At 40.5% G+C, this 15026-nt stretch overlaps 1 protein-coding gene across 1 annotated transcript in view; it reads right to left on the bottom strand.

The window, feature by feature from the left end:
• Positions 1–1996: 1996 nt before the first annotated feature.
• LOC111863860 (DNA-directed RNA polymerase III subunit RPC6) overlaps positions 1997–15026 on the bottom strand; it is a 14996-nt gene continuing 1966 nt past the window's right edge. Inside the window, exons 3-6 of the mRNA XM_023850610.2 lie at positions 7583–7831; positions 5143–5394; positions 4646–4807; positions 1997–3075 (exon numbers count right to left, since the gene is read on the bottom strand). Of these exons, the coding sequence (XP_023706378.1) occupies positions 3001–3075; positions 4646–4807; positions 5143–5394; positions 7583–7831 (738 nt within the window). The 3' untranslated portion in view covers positions 1997–3000. The remainder of the gene's footprint in view (positions 3076–4645; positions 4808–5142; positions 5395–7582; positions 7832–15026) is intronic.

Below are 15026 nucleotides of genomic sequence, written 5' to 3' on the forward strand. Positions count from 1 at the left end.
CAATGACAGTTCTGAACACTTTGCCTTATAAGACAATGACAAGAAGCATCAGTGCATCCAGCAGGATGAAGAGACATCAAGAACTCAGAAAAAGATATGGGTGGAATTGTGTAAATGGTGTGCATCTTGAGAATATAAGGAAAAGTTTTTCCTGTGCTTAAGTAAGTACCTCACCATGAAGACATTTAGGCGAGTTGATGCATAACTCCATGCATTCTTAACTCTAGCAGATATGAGGCTGGGTGCAACCTTTGAGCCAGTCTGAACACTATTCCTTACTCAAACCATAGACTACTTGCTATAACAACTGACCAATCTCAGCTCCTTTTTTTACTGACACAATGCAAAGCAAAAAATTTTAAATTTCTGCAGTCCACTTGTTGCTACCTACAGAACAAATTCTCTTCAATCTTAAGTTAAAATCCTCGAGAAATGAGTACCAGGAATTTCTCAGAATACTCTTGGGGGTAAAAGCAGCTGACAACCTTACCACCATCTACAAGCCGACTGTCTAGAAAATGTGGGAACCTCAACATCTCACAAACCTATGGGCCTCCACGGCCTGTTACAGGGATACCTTCACTTTTCTTTTAACCATTTACTGCAGGAAATGCAAAGTTCTGCCATAATTACATTAACTAACATATTTCAGTCTTCACAGATCTTATAAAAGAAAATAATTCCTCACTGTGCAATGTCCATCTTCAAATGGAGCAAACAAATGTTTAAAACAAAATATATAATTTTTTTTCTTTTGCTCCCACTTTGGGGTATGGGGCTGATTTCTCAGTTTCACTGATAATTTTTACAGATGGTAGGATTCCTTGGATGGGTGATCAGCTTGTTGCAAGGCCTCTACCTAAACACAGGACAACACAAACACAGAATAAACGCATACACACACCAAACATCCATGCCTTGTGTGGGATTTGAACTCATGATCCCAGCTTCTTAGTGAGCGAAGACACTACATGCCTTAGACTGCTCGGCTACCATGACCGGCCAATAATATAAAAAGGTAAAGTTGTCTCTGTGCTTAATTAATTATGCACCATGCCATGAAGACAAATCAGCGAGGGGAGGTATAGCTCCACTATTCTTGATCTTAACACTATATGGAGGTGAGTGGTCAGCTTCATGCCCTGGTACAATCACCCTTGGGAAAAGAGCCTCTGGTATCCATTGTATAGGAGGTTGGGTGGGCCCCAGAGATGGTGTGGACACTGTGAAATAGACAAAAAAAAATCTCTTGCCAATGCTGGGAATCAAACCCCAGCTGTCCAGCCTGTAGGCCATTGCTATACTGGCTCCTCTTTCAATAATATATTATGTATTATATGTGTGTATAATTATCAACACAACAAATCACTTGTATAACATGTAACAATACAATAATAATTATTTATTATTACAGTACCATGACATGTTTCAATCCTTAGATCATCTTCAGATGGTCACAGTTTACAAATAAAATTTAAAGTTACGTAAATGGTAATGCTATTAAAATTCACTGGGAATTTGATCCAATTTTACAGTGTCATTCCTACCATAATACTAGTTGTCAACATAATATACAATTAAATTAAGGTGTTTTCCATGTTGCAATTTCTATATCACAGATGTATGCACTTATGGGTATATTGCTTGCATCAGATATTTCTGTTAGTGGAGTGGGTCCTGGTATGCGGTGCTGTTGATACTGGTGGGTAGGGTGATGGGTTTGAAGCGATGATGTGTTCTGTTGTTCTTTTCAAAAAGCAATAAGCTTGGAGTTTTAAGATTAAGGTGTACTGTGATGCGATACCATGTAGTCTGGCAAATTGGTATCAGCATTTTAGATAAACCTGCCATCTCCAAATATTAAATCCATCTCAATGTTTACCAGCACGAGAACTCAGCATCTTAATTTATGAGTTTCCTCTGTTGTATATGACGGTGTGATACATTAGATATTATTAATGTAACAGGTATATGGTGGATAGAATAATTACAATGGTTACGGTTTATAAGTAACATTTTATTGAATTCGAATGTAATATCTATTGGTAATTATGAAAACGTAACAGCACTGGTTTGTCACATACTGTAACTCGACTTTCACCGATGTTATCTGCCAGAGGGTAAACAAGACTTATTTTGAACTAAGGGAAGCAAATAAGAATAGTATGTTGCTTCACAGAGAAACTGGAAAACATCAGTTAAAGTCCGAGAAAACAAGCCAAGGTCCAGGAAAACCCACCATATGGAATAACAATAGAATGTTCTAGAACATTCCTATATGATGAACTTTGTACCTTCCAAGATAGCTTTCACACAACCCCCACCCCACAGGCAGGGCTATAAGAACCCTGACCCAAACCATCCAGAACGCTCTCTAATCTGATTACGAAGTTTAGTCTATAGGACGGTACTCTGTCAGTTAGGAGTCGGCCACTGCTAAAGCCTTAGGCAGACTTGCTGTTGTTACAGTTGTACATATTTACTGTGTAATAAACTCTCTTGAATTAAGCATCTTCCAGCATTTTATCTCCACCAATACGACGGACAAGGTTTGCCGCTTGACCGACTCCATCAAGACCAACCCACAAGTACGAGTATCCACTCTGTCGCCCGACAGTGTAGCATACGACACCTCTGCAACTCCAAAATATCTGTGGAAATCTTCTCCGATTTCAGATGTAATTTGAAGAGAAAAGCTGCTCCTTCACATTAGCCTTTTCACTATGCAATGCATCATTAAAATGCATCTACAGGTTCTCTGATTCAGAAATGCTGAGTAAGCCTACTCTGCTCTTTATCTGTTGATAACAGAATTAGTTGCTGAACATTATGATTATCTCTCGTATATTAATTTCTCGTATAAATTTTCCTTTTTGAGATTATGGCATTTACTTTTTATGAAACAGGAGATATACTGTGAATGTAGGAATTTACCACAATTAGACATATTTAATTTGTTCATTCATTTATGGATTTCTGTTGTCTTAAAATTATAGTATTTTACTCCAACCATTCCTTCATGTAAACACATTTCTTAGGATTTACTGATCCAACATCACTACAGTTTTGTAGAACCTGAAATGAAAAGCAACAAGGGATATTTCACTACAGCATTTACACCAACTGTAAAATCCATAACACAGTCACTTCACACAGCACAATTAGAGACCAATGCATTATTGCAGAAAACACAACAATGCACTCTGCTTGCTTATTGAAAGGGTGAGAGCTAATGAGTGATTTGACAGATTGGTTAAATAAACATGTGTAACACGTAATAGCTAAGTTGGTGGCAACAGAGCACAGCATTAAGACAAAGTGCTAGATAAATTTCAAGATACTATACTGCTGGTTGGAATGATAGGTTATATGGACTGCTTAGTGAAAGAGGCCATCATGATCTGGCTACACCCCAACAACTTTGACAGGAATACAGGATTCACTCGAAGTCACTTATGGTATCATACCATCACTATGCTTAAAGAAGGGAGGACCAGTAATAAACACAAGAATCAGCAGCTAGCCTGGGAGAGGGTCCAGGTTTAGCAATGTGGATTTACTGGCTGCCTGATTCCACCCACAGTCCAAGAGTCTGTGCTGCGACAAGACACCTGTTGACACCATCTGACTATGCCCACTCTTCCCTTGGCAGTCCACTGTGAGATTGAACACTCACTCACTCATGGAGCTGAGCCCTTCTTGAGAAGCCATCAATTGTGCAGCTACTCAAGAACTTCCCAGCATTTTATGGAACAAAAAGGTTCATTACCATGTTCACAAGAGCCCTCCACTGGTACCTATCCTGAGCCAGATTAATCCAATCCATACCATCCCATCCTATCTCTCTAAGATTTATTTTCATATTGTCCACCCAGCTACACCTTGGTCTTCACGGTGGACCCTTTCCATCTGGCTTTTGCACCAATATCCTACATGCATTCCTCTTCTCCCCTATTTGTGCTACAAGCTCTGCTCATCTTGCCCTTGACTTGATCATTCTAATTACACTTTTCAAAGAATACAAGGTATGAAGCTCCTCATTACTTTATTTTCTCCAACCTCCCTTCACTTCATCTCTCTTCAGCCCAAATATTCTCCTCAATAATGTCAGAGACCAAGTTACACACCCACACAGAAGCACAGACAAAATTATAGTTTTGTATATTCTGATCTTTATGTTTTTAGATAGCAGACGAGAAGACAAAGGGTTCTAGACTGGATGGTAGCAAGCATTACCTGAATTCAATCCCCTCTTAATTTCCTCTGGAAGCAGGTGTTGATTTGTTATAGTTCTTCCCAAATATCTGAACTATGCCACATTTTCAAAACATCTGTTATCTATCTTTCTGTCATGATTTTGTCCTGTATTCTGGTGACAAAACAGTAACATTGACTTAGTTTTCTCTGTGTTTGCTTCTAGACCAAACTCTTTACTAGTGTCAATTAAAGTTCGTGTGTATGGCATCTATATTGTGACATGATGCCTAAAAGCTGCTATAGAGGAGTTGAAGCCAGCCATCCATTGCCAGGAAACGGCTTGGTAAACACTGCCTAAAAGCCGAAACAATGGAGCCAGGCATCCACTGGTAGGTAAAGGCCTGGGAAACATTTTCCCATGGCAACGAATTTTGGACAATATACTTACAGGGCAAACCCCACAAGGTAAGCGCACAATGCCCGGTGCTGGCAGTAAAGACTCTACAGCTCGATAAAAATGGTCACCATCTGTTGCTACAGTTCGTTCAACTTTGCCATCATACAGAAGGGTATCCAGAATTGTTTCCACATCTTCTACTGATAACTGGACCTGTTAATAACAAATTGCGGTTAATCTATTTTCAACTTTCAAGTCAAATGTATTATGTTTTATTCAGCAATGAACAACATATAAGCTCAGTCTGTCTTACTTCATAAGTAGCGTGGTTTCAGTTACCGTGTTTAACCTTACCAACTTTATACCATTCTAAATTTTCTGTCCTGAATAAAACATGAAAAAGTTATGTAATTCAATAAATTACACTAAAAAGTGAAAAGTAATACAAGGAATTACAAAATAAATACAACAACCCCTCAAATTCAGCCATCATATAGGGACAAATCCAATAATATTGATAAGATAAAACATTCACCTGAAAAAATTACCTTACTTATTCCAAGATCACTTATATATTTCCACACGTCCTTGGATGATGCATATGAAATGTTTCGGGCAGCAATAGGACCCCCTTTGCAGTCTTTGGTAGCCTCCAGTTTTTGCTGCAAATATCTGTAGCACTGCTGATTCAGCACATCCACAAATTCAGCCTCAAAGTCTTGATCACAGTACCAGGCTCCCCCTGTTACTGATCGATCTGGTTCCAAATTATAAAGCATGTACACTTTCTTTTTGCTGGCCTATAAAAGTGAATCAGAAGTACTAAAATGCAGCAACGAACATCTGAGACGCCAGAGATGTTCACAAATTGTAATCTAGATTAATAAGGTATAGTAAAATTTTCATACAATGTTGAGACTATGGAAGTCTCAAGACATTTCATTCCTCTCTGATATGAGTGAAAAGTACATTTTCTGCCTTCCCTGATGATTTCTCTGATTCCAAGAGTCTAACTTTTAGGCATCACATCACAACAGACTTCCATTATTTATGTTTGTTGACAGCACACATCGATTCATATCTGAATAACTAACATTTTGTTGCAATATATTTTTAGGACAAACAAACAAGCAAACAAGGCAGGGCTTCTGTTGTCCTTGGTCAAAAGATACAGTTACAGCTGTTAATTAAGAATAGACTGCCATCAGGGCTGCCATTTTCTTAAGTAGGGCGAGGAGCCATAAATTTTGCTTATAAACTTGTTTAATGCCTTTAAGAATATTTTTATGGATTGCCCTACAATTTTTAAAAAATAATTTTTGGTATCAATATTTGGTATATTTAATGCCTTCTGGAAGCTTACCCCCACCCCCATGTCTGAAAGCTGGAACAGTGGAGCCAGAAGAGACAGAGAAGGGATGGTCACTGCCAGGCAATGGCTCAGTAAACATGATCCCATGGCAATGAATATGCATGCAGTGTTTCAGTGTTTTCTTTGTGGTCCATGTTGTATCAAATAATCCATATGTAGTGACGGGAAAGTAGACAAGTACGAGGGGGGGACCCAAAAATAACCGGAAACGACCTGTTGTGCGCGCATGCTTTGTAGTTACGAGTTGTGCTGCTAGGTGGTGTTAGCTGGGGGTCTCCCGCGACTGTTAGTGAGCTGGCGTCAGTCTGAGTTAAGTGGTTTGTCTGTGGTGCTCTGTTGTGTGCGTTCCTGTTTCAACCCTTTGGCGATTAGTGAGATGGCCGACCAGAAGGAACAAAGAGTGTGCGTGAAATTGATGAAGATCGTCGAAAGACCACTGACCAACTTTCTGAGGAAACGAACATCTCATGGAGCACGGTCCAGCGAATTTTAACCGAAGGTTTGCACATGAGACGGGTGTCTGCAAAATTTGTTCCTCGCTTGCTCGGAGATGACCAAAGAGAAAACCGCGTGAATGTTTGCCGCGACTTGAAGAGTGAAGTGCAGTTTTCCCTAACAGAAAGCAAAATTTCACGCACACTCTTTGTTCCTTCTGGTCGGCCATCTCACTAATCGCCAAAGGGTTGAAACAGGAACGCACACAACAGAGCACCACAGACAAACCACTTAACTCAGACTGATGCCAGCTCACTAACAGTCGCGGAAGACCCCCAGCTAACACTACCTAGCAGCACAACTCGTAACTACAAAGCATGCGCGTGCAACAGGTCGTTTCCGGTTACTTTTGGGTCCCCCTTCGTATTTCTTCCCAGAACTCCTTGTTTAATTTTGATCTTTTCCCAAAAAACTCTTGTGGGTGCATCCTGCACCACGATATTGTGCCATATCACCCATTGTGAATGTAAATGCTATGTAGCGTTTTGCACATTTTGCTGCAACATTTCAGATGACATTCTATACAAACATGCTGTGTCCTTAACATCTCACTGTCTGGGGACTCTACTATGCAGACTTCTGCACCAAATGCGGTAATATTTCAGACAAAAGAGACTAGAGGAACAGCAAAGAGACATTCAACTGCAACATAACTGAATACCTGTATGTCTCATGCTTTTTCACTGATTATCTACCAAATCAGAATGAATAAAAAAATAGAACTATGGTACGCACTTCCTAGAACCCAGATTTCAGCAACAAATATGGAAATAAAATTAAAAATACTCACAAAGGATGGTCTGGACATGTATTGTAATCATGGGTCAAGGAATGGGATAAGTGCAATACATTCTAGAGTGGACATTTGTCATGTTACCTGTGGAAAACCTTCGTACTCGTTACATTAGTGTGGGGTGTGTAGATCAGACAATCTGACTTTCCTTCTCAGATGCCAAACACTTCATTATAATGGTCACAATAAGCTGTAACATGTCTGCATTCTTCCTTGTTCATACGCAGGCAGGTAGCATAAGTAGATTTCACATTTTAATTATCCACAAGTTCAAAGAAGTGAAGGAAAACCCAGATGTTGTTTCCGGATAATTACAAATAATACTTACAGATACAGACTTGACAGCTTTAATTAACTTCTTGTTTTCCAAAATTTTTAATAATTTATTGAGCTGTGTAGGAATCAGGTTGGACTTGAATCTGATGTCTCGAATCCAAATCCCTTTGTTGCCAGCCTCTTCAATGATACTGTACACAATTTTCTCTTCATTGTCTGCACCTTTCACCTTCTGGGCTACGGTTGGATCTTTCAACTTATAGAGAAGTGTGCCACCTTGAGTAAACAAATCAAGATATCCCTGAATTTGAAATTAACTAAGATGTTACTTAAGGATAGAAATCTATAGCACAAAGTTAACATACAAGAAACAAACTGGAATCCTTCAGAAATCATTTGAAGGCGATTTCCACTAATTACAAACTCTATAAATGAAGATGCTTAAGTAAGTAATTGCTCTGATATGCAAAAGACAGTTGGCCCAACTCAATTATAATATAATGTGGACCATAAATTAGTAGACTCATATGAAGTAATGCCAAAATTGCATAGATTATAAGCTGTCTAATATTTCAATTTAAATTTACTGTGCTGTGTGAGTCATGTATGTATGTATGTATGTATGTATGTGTATATATATATATATNTATGTCTGATTGCAGTGACAATGAAAAGCACTGTCTTCTGGGATGTGACACCATGCAATCTGGTACAAGTTTACTGACATTTCTGAGGAACAGACTTCAGGGTAAAAGAATAAGCTGTGGGGCTCTTAATGTAGTCTTGTCATTACTCCGATGATAACCCACTTCTTCGGAACAGTTTGTTGGTCCTGAAAAGGACCGTGGTTGCTGAGATGCTTGACCGGAGAGGTAACGCGGTGCGCGCCGGTAAGGAGAAAGGCTAGTTGTGGTGATTGGCCTGGCCGCAGTGCGGCCGTGGCTGGAGGTTGCTTGGTTGTCGTGCGGCAGTGTGAGTTGGAGGTTGCTTGATCACAGCGCGGCGGCTGTTGGTGAAAGGCTAGTCGTTGAGCGCGGTCGCAGGAGCCATGAGGCAGTGGCTACGCCAGATGCCCAGTGAGTCGGACCGTAACACGACCACCGGCGAGTCCAGGCGCAGTGCCCCAGTGAGTCGGGTGTGAGAGCGCTGGAGGGCCGAGGCAGTCGTGCCTGGCGCAGCCTGCCCTCCGAAGACCGAGCGCTGGTGACGAAGCCTGCTGGCTGGTGTTACTTGCTGTGGCTTGATTGTAGACTGAAGTCAACTGGTAACTCGCCGTTGGAGCTGTCCATTTTTATACACTGCTCAGCGGGCGGAGCGAAACTCGAAATTGAGGAGGAAGAATTGATTGGCTAGCGAGCGTAATGACGTAGATGCGGGCTAGCAGCAAGCGCAGTATAAATGCAAACGTTTGGAGCAATTTGACTGGTTAGCGCGCGTGATGGTGAAAAGTAATGTGAAGAGTGTGCATTGCAGAAATGCGTGATAATGTGGGATGTTCCCACAAAGCCAAGCAGGCACCCTGTTGTATACTTAACGTCCTGTCAAGGATACTGTGACGTCATATCACGGGCACTGACACCACACTGGCTCTTGAATCAACAGGGAGTTCCTACAAAGATGTGCTCAGCAACTGGTTATTAACAAAAATAAACAACAACAGCAACTGAACCTTGGTACCTTAGGAAAAGAGAGACCAAGTGTGGGCAGTGCTGGCTTTCAAACTTGGAGCAGAGATCAAGCTGACATGGTCTAGGCTATATTCAAGAATGAAGAAGCAGTCAACAACATTTTTTTTTACCAGAAATAACACTGGAGAAATACCAAGCTACAAAATAAATACATTTTCAGGATCTTCAATGCTTCAAAATGTATCCCACATCTGTCAAGTCTTTATACATAACTGCCTGAAGAAGCTACCTACCTTCTTAATTACACTGACAATGCTTTCAAACATGACATATTCATATCACAATGTTTATGGTAATGATTGGTACAATCACATAATATGACCACACATAACAACCTAGCAAGAAGCAAGCAGCGACTGAGTACCTTCCTCCAAAACATCAATAAACTTCTAACAGACTACATGGTGTCACATGTTAGACCCAAGGAGTCTCAAGGGTTGAATACATCATGGTTTTTTTACTGTTATAATAACACTATTTTGTTAGATAACTACCATGAGACAACATCCAACTGTCACCTTAATGTTGAATACCTACAGCAGAACAATTTATGTTAATTCAGTTATCAGATGGTTACATCATGTGGGTGTGGGCAATGAAGCCTCATTTTGAAGTTACGTGCCTCCTCCAGCTTTAGCACCAATGTATGTAGGGTGGGTGGTTTTATACAAGGGTGAGTCAAACGAAAACCGTAAAACTTTTTAAAATTTAATTTACTGAATGAAAGCGATACATAACTACATCATTTTTTTACATAGTCTCCATTTCGTTCAATACAGGCTGTCCAGCATTTACAAAGTGTATGGATTCCTCTAGAAAAAAATTCTTGTGGTTGTCTGTGCAACCATTCATGCACCGCCTGCTGTACCTTTCCATCAGAACGGAATTTCTTTCCCCCCATTGCCTCTTTGAGTGGTCCAAACACATGGTAATCGCTTGGGGCTAGGTCTGGTGATTATGGCAGATTTGGAAGACACTCAAAGTGCAAGTCTTGGATTGTTGCAACTGTTGCACAGGCAGTATGGGGTCGAGCATTGTCATGTTGCAAAAGGACAAAAAGTCCACGTTGCTTTGATCTGACTGCAGGTCGAAGATGATTCTTCAAGAGATCTGAATATGAGGCACTGGTGACAGTGTTCTCCCGAGGCGTGTAGTGTTCCAAGAGTACGCCTCGTTTGTCCCATAAGAGTCAGCATAATCTTCTCTGCAGATGGCTGCGTCGAGAACTTCTTGGGTTTTGGTAATGAGGAATGACGCCATTCCTTGCTCGTTCTCTTTGTTTCTGGTTGGTAGTAGTGCACTCAAGTTTCATCGCCAATAACAATTCTCGAAAGGAAGCCATCACCTTCTGCTTTAAGGCGACACAGAAGTTCTTCACAGGCGTCAACACGTTGTTGTTTCAATTCTGGAGTCAGCTGCTGTCGCACCCACCTTGCAGACACTTTGTGAAACTGGAGCACATCATGAATGACGTGGTGTGCTGATCTGTGACTCATGTTAAGAATTTCGGCTATTTCATCTACCAAAACTCGGCGACTCTCCATCACTAGTACTTCAACTGCTGCTGTAGACTCAGGGGTCACAACTTTGTGTGCCTGACCCGGGCGAGGAGTGTCTGCCACAGACATCACACCATTTCTGAATTTCCTACTCCACTCGTACACTTGCTGCTGTGACAAGCAGGCATCACCATACTGAACCTTCATCCTATCGATGAACTTCAATCGGTTTCACACCTTCACTGATCAAAAAATGAACTACAGATTGTTGTTCTTCTTTTGTGGACATACGTAGTGGAGCAGCCATCTTCAAACCGGCACTGTGATGGCATTCTGTTTGTCTGCATTACACTGCCACCTACAGGATACTCTTTATAGCATTGGTAACATGTCTGCCAACTTATAGGACAATGGCATGATATTTCAAATTTTTATCTCAGTTTTACGGTTTTCGTTTGACTCACCTATATATTTATATACAGGTTTATGCCTCAAAAAGCCACACTGGTAAAAGTATGGGTCAGCGCCCTATCACACAAAATTTTTGGACCATAAGTGTCTTATTAGGAGACAGGATAGTGCAGCCAGTATAGCGATGGGCTATGGGCTGGACGACCAAGAGATAGGAGTTCAAGTTCTGGTAGGTTCAAGAATTTTCTCTTCTCCACATCGTCCACAATGGCTTTGGGGTCCACCCAACCTCCCATCCAATGGGTACTGGGGGCTCTTTCCTCGGTGGTAAAGCAGGCGGGGTGTGAAGCTGACCACTCACCTCCAGCTAGTGCTGAGGTCAAGAAAATGTGGATCTATACAACCACTCCTCCATACACCTTCACGGCATAGTGCTTAATTAGTTTTTTACCATAAGTGTCTTGTTGCTTTGTTTGTTTTATATTTCTTTTTAATCACTGTACATGTGAAAGAAAAATGTAGCCCTGAAGCACATGAATTAGCCTCTTGTGACAATAGTAATGTACATCCAGTTTCGGTAAAAGGTAAGGAATGACTAAGTGAGCAACTGTTAGCTTCCAAATTAGGGCTCTCCTCCATGAAGGAGATTAATTCTTGCCACATACAAAACACTTGATCCAACACTACTTACAAGCAGTATAGAAAAATCCTAAACAAAATATAATAAGATGAAGATTCTTCCAGCACATAACCAGCGTGATAACACACCAAAAACTATTATTCAATTGTTAAGTAAAATGTCATGAATGATAACTGAACTTGCAGAAAATCACTCAAGACAGTCCAGTGAAAGAGCCACGTGCTCCTCGTATCTAGTATTTTTGTACATGAATGGACCTGCAGTGCAAATGACAAGCCAACAGCCCAAGGGACCACAAATGAAATCCACCCAGATCACAGTAGATAGCAGAAATGGCTCCTGTTGTTATGCATACAATCCTAGCAATGATTTATCCCATCTGTCTTCAGTGGGCACTCAACATTTTGATTTGGTTCCTTCTTTGTCCAATAATGACTCTATCTGTTTAAATTTATTTATATTATACAACGTTTTTTTACTTAGAACCGTTAACTTCAAGAAATTTATGCTGGAATCTTTTCCCTCTCTTTTCACATGGGGATCATACGTGAACCCTCATTTCAATGTGTAACTCTCATATGGAATTTTGACTGACAATACAGTAGTGGGTACTTAGGGTGATACTGGAGGGAACTGTGATGTGTACGTGCTATTGGACTGTTGACTATGTCATGATTCTAAGTGTACGTAGAGCAAATAATATAAATAGCATGTGTTCCTCCTGTCTGACCATGTGATGGATTTGCAGAAACCTCTCAGATGACCTCACAGTAAAATATATCATCCTCAGCAACATCATGGTGCTGTGAGTCACAATAGTCAGTACTTCAGCCAATCAAATTAGAAATAAGCTTTCAAAGAACATGGGAACTTCTGACAAAAATGTTCAGGCATGTGATATATGATGATTTCAAACATGTGTACTACATTGTAATTCTGTATTTCAGCATCCTGTTGCAATGGTTTAACTTAACATCCATGTATTTATCGCCCGTCAATATTGCAACACTTGTTTATTTACCANTGGTTGGTAGTAGTGCACTCAAGTTTCATCGCCAATAACAATTCTCGAAAGGAAGCCATCACCTTCTGCTTTAAGGCGACACAGAAGTTCTTCACAGGCGTCAACACGTTGTTGTTTCAATTCTGGAGTCAGCTGCTGTCGCACCCACCTTGCAGACACTTTGTGAAACTGGAGCACATCATGAATGACGTGGTGTGCTGATCTGTGACTCATGTTAAGAATTTCGGCTATTTCATCTACCAAAACTCGGCGACTCTCCATCACTAGTACTTCAACTGCTGCTGTAGACTCAGGGGTCACAACTTTGTGTGCCTGACCCGGGCGAGGAGTGTCTGCCACAGACATCACACCATTTCTGAATTTCCTACTCCACTCGTACACTTGCTGCTGTGACAAGCAGGCATCACCATACTGAACCTTCATCCTATCGATGAACTTCAATCGGTTTCACACCTTCACTGATCAAAAAATGAACTACAGATTGTTGTTCTTCTTTTGTGGACATACGTAGTGGAGCAGCCATCTTCAAACCGGCACTGTGATGGCATTCTGTTTGTCTGCATTACACTGCCACCTACAGGATACTCTTTATAGCATTGGTAACATGTCTGCCAACTTATAGGACAATGGCATGATATTTCAAATTTTTATCTCAGTTTTACGGTTTTCGTTTGACTCACCTATATATTTATATACAGGTTTATGCCTCAAAAAGCCACACTGGTAAAAGTATGGGTCAGCGCCCTATCACACAAAATTTTTGGACCATAAGTGTCTTATTAGGAGACAGGATAGTGCAGCCAGTATAGCGATGGGCTATGGGCTGGACGACCAAGAGATAGGAGTTCAAGTTCTGGTAGGTTCAAGAATTTTCTCTTCTCCACATCGTCCACAATGGCTTTGGGGTCCACCCAACCTCCCATCCAATGGGTACTGGGGGCTCTTTCCTCGGTGGTAAAGCAGGCGGGGTGTGAAGCTGACCACTCACCTCCAGCTAGTGCTGAGGTCAAGAAAATGTGGATCTATACAACCACTCCCCCATACACCTTCACGGCATAGTGCTTAATTAGTTTTTTACCATAAGTGTCTTGTTGCTTTGTTTGTTTTATATTTCTTTTTAATCACTGTACATGTGAAAGAAAAATGTAGCCCTGAAGCACATGAATTAGCCTCTTGTGACAATAGTAATGTACATCCAGTTTCGGTAAAAGGTAAGGAATGACTAAGTGAGCAACTATTAACTTCCAAAGTAGGGCTTTCCTCCATGAAGGAGATTAATTCTTGCCACATACAATACACTTGATCCAACACTACTTACAAGCAGTACAGAAAAATCCTAAACAAAATATAATAAGATGAAGATTCTTCCAGCACATAACCAGCGTGATAACACACCAAAAACTATTATTCAATTGTTAAATAAAATGTCATGAATGATAACTGAACTTGCAGAAAATCACTCAAGACAGTCCAGTGAAAGAGCCACGTGCTCCTCGTATCTAGTATTTTTGTACATGAATGGACCTGCAGTGCAAATGACAAGCCAACAGCCCAAGGGACCACAAATGAAATCCACCCAGATCACAGTAGATAGCAGAAATGGCTCCTGTTGTTATGCATACAATCCTAGCAATGATTTATCCCATCTGTCTTCAGTGGGCACTCACCATTTTGATTTGGTTCCTTCTTTGTCCAATAATGACTCTATCTGTTTAAATTTATTTATATTATACAAAGTTTTTTACTTAGAACCGTTAACTTCAAGAAATTTATGCTGGAATCTTTTCCCTCTCTTTTCACATGGGGATCATACGTGAACCCTCATTTCAATGTGTAACTCTCATATGGAATTTTGACTGACAATACAGTAGTGGGTACTTAGGGTGATACTGGAGGGAACTGTGATGTGTACGTGCTATTGGACTGTTGACTATGTCATGATTCTAAGTGTACGTAGAGCAAATAATATAAATAGCATGTGTTCCTCCTGTCTGACCATGTGATGGATTTGCAGAAACCTCTCAGATGACCTCACAGTAAAATATATCATCCTCAGCAACATCATGGTGCTGTGAGTCACAATAGTCAGTACCTCAGCCAATCAAATTAGAAATAAGCTTTCAAAGAACATGGGAACTTCTGACAAAAATGTTCTGGCATGTGATATATGATGATTTCAAACATGTGTACTACATTGTAATTCTGTATTTCAGCATCCTGTTGCAATGGTTTAA

The sequence above is a fragment of the Cryptotermes secundus genome, unplaced genomic scaffold, assembly GCF_002891405.2.
Source record: "Cryptotermes secundus unplaced genomic scaffold, Csec_1.0 scaffold46, whole genome shotgun sequence".
NCBI lineage: Eukaryota > Metazoa > Arthropoda > Insecta > Blattodea > Kalotermitidae > Cryptotermes > Cryptotermes secundus.